The sequence below is a fragment of the Colobus angolensis genome, unplaced genomic scaffold, assembly GCF_000951035.1.
Source record: "Colobus angolensis palliatus isolate OR3802 unplaced genomic scaffold, Cang.pa_1.0 Scaffold212, whole genome shotgun sequence".
In the NCBI taxonomy this organism is placed as follows: domain Eukaryota; kingdom Metazoa; phylum Chordata; class Mammalia; order Primates; family Cercopithecidae; genus Colobus; species Colobus angolensis.
The window spans coordinates 5,000,751-5,006,407 of record NW_012115289.1 but is presented as its reverse complement, the minus strand read 5'-3'; the positions used below and the strand labels follow the sequence as shown (position 1 = coordinate 5,006,407).

General features: G+C 40.1%; 1 protein-coding gene across 1 annotated transcript in view; it reads right to left on the bottom strand.

The window, feature by feature from the left end:
* IL6ST (interleukin 6 signal transducer) overlaps positions 1–5,657 on the bottom strand; it is a 46,146-nt gene that overhangs the window by 33,667 nt on the left and 6,822 nt on the right. Inside the window, exon 2 of the mRNA XM_011942928.1 lies at positions 4,680–4,758. Coding sequence (XP_011798318.1) covers positions 4,680–4,743 — 64 coding nt within the window. The 5' untranslated portion in view covers positions 4,744–4,758. The remainder of the gene's footprint in view (positions 1–4,679; positions 4,759–5,657) is intronic.

Below are 5,657 nucleotides of genomic sequence, written 5' to 3'. Positions count from 1 at the left end.
GTTTTTGCAGTCAAAATGGTATCCCCAAATGGAATCCCAGGACCTCTCATAAAGCTTGTAAAATGCAGAGCTGGAATGTGTATTTCTTTGTTTCAAACTTATAATGTGGCCTGTTTATATCATCTTGCTGTTATTTATACATGTCTACTGTAAATCTTAGTGCATATATATTACTCTCAATTTCCAATAGTATGGTCCTTCATCTAGTGGAGAATCTCTAAGTTACTCTGTGATACTGGGTCAGAACTTACAACTCCCTAGACATCACTTTATTCTTTGGCAAAATCACTTGTTAAACTTTCTTTAAAGTAATTATAGGGACGTTAAATATGAAATATACTCTAGAGTACTAAAAACATAAGATATAATTAGAGACTCAATATGATTAATTTTTTTTTTTTTTTTTTTGAGACAGAGTCTCGCTCTGCCCCCAGGCTGGAGTGCAGTGGCCGGATCTCAGCTCACTGCAAGCTCCACCTCCCGGGTTCACGCCATTCTCCTGCCTCAGCCTCCCGAGTAGCTGGGACTACAGACGCCCGCCACCTCACCCGGCTAATTTTTTTGTATTTTTAGTAGAGACGGGGTTTCACCGTGTTAGCCAGGATGGTTTCGATCTCCTGACCTCGTGATCCGCCCGTCTCGGCCTCCCAAAGTGCTGGGATTACAGGCTTGAGCCACCGCGCCCAGCAATATGATTAATTTTTACACATAGAATAAGAGAAATATTAAAAATGGGCAAATGGGTTGGGCACAGTGGGTCACACCTGTAATCCCAGCACTTCAGGAGGCCGAGGCAGGCAGATCACTAGGTCAGGAGATCAAGGCCATTGCGGCTAACATGGTGAAACCCCGTCTCTACTGAAAATACAAAAAATTAGCCAGGTGTGGTGGTGGGCACCTGTAGTCCCAGCTACTCGGAAGGCTGAGGCAGGAGAATGGCATGAACCCAGGAGGCGGAGCTTGCAGTGAGCCAAGATCACACCACTGCACTCCAGCCTGAGTGACAGAGTGAGACTCCACCTCAAAAAAAAAAAAAGGGCAAATGTTCCGTTTTTCAAAGTGAGACATAGCTTCACTAAAACCATCCCATGCCAAATTAATCCCATTTCATAGGGCTACCAGGCTGAGATTAAATTGTAAAAAGAAAGTATTTCAATTAAGAAAGGTATCTGATAAAGTTATTTTGAATGTTTATAGGGCAAGATGAAAAAATGTGAATTAGAATACACTATAACTGAGTCGGACGCAGTGGCTCACATCTGTAATCCCAGCACTTTGGGAGGCCAAGGTGGACGGATCACCTGAGGTAAGGAGTTCTAGACCAGCCTGATCAACATGGTGAAACCCCGTCTCTACTAAAAATACAAAAATTACCCGGGTGTGGTGACCCGCACCTGTAATCCTAGCTACTCAGGGGGCTGAGGCAGAATTGCTTGAACCTGAGGGGCGGAGGTTGCAGTGAGCTGAGATTGTGCCACTGTACTCCAGCCTGGGTGACAAATCGATTCCATCTCAAAAAAAAAGAAAAAAGAAAAAAGAAAAAAAGAAAAACAAAGGAAAAAGAATATACTGTAACTGATATTACAATGAATATTAAGATATTACTATTTGGCTACTTTTATAGGTTCATACTCATATTTATATTTGATTACCCATATATAAAAATATTGACTAAGAAAAAAGTCAATCAGAGGGTGGTCTTAAGTAGAATATGCTTAAGTGCATGCCCTCAATTCTTGGAGAAGACTGTATTTTAAGAATGGCTACACCTACATATTTATCCCATCCCACATATTCTTCTTACGATGTCACGCACACTCTTTTCATGAAGAGGTGGGGACTGCATTTCCCCAACCACATCAGATCTGTATGGGTGCCTTGTGTCCACTCCAGCCAATGGAGTGTGCTTTGAGACTTCAGAGGCTATATCATTAAAAGAATACAGACTTCAATTAGCTTTCTTTCTCTCTCCTGGGATATCTGCCCTTAGAACCCAGTCACACATTGTAAGAAAGCCAAGGCCATAAAAAGAGGCCACGTATGGTGTTTTGGACAATAGCCCCAGCCTGCAGATACCATCAACAACAGACATATAAGCGAAGGAGTCTGCAGATGACTCCAGCTCCCAGTTTGAATACTGCAGCTGAGGCCCCAGACATTGTACAACAAAGATGAGTAAGTCTGATTGTGCCTGCCTATCTATAGTCCTGTCCTATACAAACCATGAGAGATATTATTATCATTTTAAGCCTTGAAGATTTGGAGTATTTGTGAGGGACCAACAGGTAACTAATGCAGTCCTGTTATTTTCAACATTTTAATCCACAACTTGGGAAAAGATAGACACACGTGCTTATCAAATTAGCAGAGGACAGGACTACAAACAACTGCTAACACTTCAGATGAAAATGCTGGGATTCAAAACTATGTTGAAAGAGTAGAATAACAGGCTAAAACTGATAAAATGAAATTAGCAACCGAGGAAATATACCCTATTTAGGTAATAAGAAACATACATAGGGTGAGGGAGAACTAGTTTAAGAGTAACTTATGTAAAAACCACCTGAGAATTTTCACTGATCACTAGCTAAACATGAAACAAGGGTATATCTCACCTACCACACAGTTACATAACTTTATAAAAATGATGTTCACATCAAAGTAAGTATGAAAGCCACTGTAGTCAGACTGGTTTTGGTATATTACATTTATTTTTTTCATAAAGAACCTTTTATTCAAAGACAACAATAACCTTTATAATAAATATGCAGTAACTATCATTTTTATAATGCTTATTGTAGGCCAAGCACTGTCCACATGTTTCCTCTATATTAACTTATTTTTGGTTGTTTTTTGAGACAGGGTCTCACTCTGCCACCCAGACTGGAGTGCAGTGGCACAATCTGCACACACTGCAACCTCTGCCTCCTGGGTTCAAGTGACTCTCCCACCTCAGCCTCCCAAGTAGCTGAGACTTTCAGGCATATGCTACCAAGCCCAGATTTTTTTTTTTTTTTTTTTTGAGACAGGGTTTCACTGTCACCCAGACTGGAGTGCAGTGGTGATCTTGGCTCATGGCAACCTCCACCTCCCAGGCTCAAGTGATTCTCCTGCTTCAGCCTCCTGAGCAGCTGGGATTACAGGTGTGTGCCACTATCACCTGGCTAATTTTTGTATTTTTAGTAGATACGGGGTTTCACCGTGTTGGCAAGGCTAGTCTCGAACTCCTAACCTCAAATGATCCACCCAACTCGGCCTCCCAAAGTGCTTGGATTACTGGCACGAGCTACCATGCCTGGCCTCTATATTAACTTCTTGAACCCTCACTAATAATCCTAGGAGGTAGTGACCATTATTAGCACCATTTCATAGATTAGGAAATTGAGGCACAGAAAATGACTGACCAAGGTCCTATAGCTAGTAAGGGGGAGAGCTGGAATAGTATTATTTATAGGCACACACACACACATACACGTACAGATAAGTATTTTTTACGAGACAGGGTCTTGCTCTGTTACCCAGGATAGAGTGCAATGGCATGATCATGGCTCACTGTGACCTCGAGGTCCAGGGCTCATGATTCTCCTGGCTCAGCCTCCTGAGTAGTTGGGACTAGAGGCGTGACATGGTTTGAATCAGTGCCCCCACCCAAATCTCATGTCATATCATAATCCCCAGTGTTGGAGGTGGGGCCTGGTGGAGAGGTGATTAAATCATAGGGGTGGATTTCTCACTTGGTACTGCCTCGAGATTGTGGATGAGGAATGAGTTCTTGTGAGTTCTGGTCATTTAAAAGTGTGTAGCACCTTCCCTTTCTCTCTCTCTTCCTCCTGTTCTCGCCATGTGAGATGCCTCACTAACCCTTTGCCTTCTGCCATGATTGGAAACTTCCCAAAGCCTCCCAGAAGCAGATGCCACCATGCTTCCTGTACAGCCTGCAGAACTGTGAGTCAATTAAACCTTTTCTTTATAAATTACCCAGTCTCAGGTCTTTCTTTATAGCAGTTTGAGAATGGACTAACACTTAGCTAATTTAAAAAAAAAAAAAAGAGAGCTGGGGCCTTGTTTTGTTGACCAAGCCGGTCTTGAATTCCTGGACTCAAGTTATTTTCCTGCCTAGGCCTCCCAAAGTTCTGGGATTACAGGTGTGCGCCACCATGCCCAGCCAGTATTCTATTTTAAATGTAATACAAGCAACTAAGTGAAGAATCAGGAAGGTAATCAGCATGCACAGGGTTAAAAGCCAGATCCTATAGAATGACTGGATATCTGGGTAACTGTAGTTTGGGGACGAGGACTTAGAGACACAGGGAAGCAGCCCTTCAATACTTAAAGAGCATGTAGTATGAATGATGTAAAACTTAACAAGATTTAACAAATTTTCTCCTATTTACTGAAAAACAGAACCCACATACTTTTTTCCTTCTCCATTTTAAAGTTATTATTAGTATTGATATACAGCATTTAAGATTACTGAATGACTGTTAACAACTCAAATTATACAAAAACAGATTATCGAGAATATTTTTATTAAAATCAATTTAAGATATTATTCTCTTGATTATCCTAGACATAATATATGAACATAATAATTAAACATAAGCTTAATTATTTAATAATATAAAAATATATATACCTAATTTGTGAAGTTAGAAGATAGGGTATTTCATGAACCTTACCTATTGATTCAGTGGTGAGAAAAATAAACAAGGCTGGCACTAGCCAAGTCTGCAACGTCAACATCTTGTGCGGATATTTCTGCAACAGACACATGTAATATTACTTTTAATATTTTTTCTCTTATATACACATAATTTAAGATACAATCTCGTTTCCATGCTGTAGCTATGTTTCTAAAAGGTGGTAACATTCTTATGAGAATGTAGAAAACTTAAGTTTTCACATTATTTTTCTTTATTTCCACTGAAGTTATGGCTACGGAAAACACTGCTAGAAAACATAATCTATACTTTAAGGTTAATTAAAAGAGATATCTTGTTTCTTATGTGAAGTCCTGTATTAGTAAATAACTGTGAGGTTAAGAACTTCAGAGTGACAAATTTCTACATGGCAAAACTCACCATAATATGTCTCCTTAAAAGATACCTGACAAATGGAAAAAGCAGTCTGTAACTCATAGCACGGTCAAAAATTTTCCCTGATATATAAAGAATGCCTGCAAATCACTAAAAAGTTCTATCACCTAATGGAACAACAGGCAAAAAGATTTGAATAGTTTATAGAAAAGGAAATACAAGTAAATCAAGCATACGAAAAGATACTTTCAACCTCACTCAAAATGAGAGATTAAAAATTGTAACTATTCAGATAGGAATGCAAAATGATACAGACACTCTGTCTGGTAAATAATTTGGTAGTTTGTTACCAAGTTAAAAGCACACCATAAGACTTGGTATTTCCACTCCAAAGAGTGTACTCCCCAAAATAAAAACATATGCCCACACCAAGACTTATACTCAGATGTTCACGGCAGCTTTATTCTTAAGTCCCAAACTGGAAACAATCCAAACGTCCACCAAATGCTGAATGTATAAACATACATCCAGGCCGGGCGCGGTGGCTCAAGCCTGTAATCCCAGCACTTTGGGAGGCCGAGACGGGCAGATCACGAGGTCAGGAGATCGAAACCATCCTGG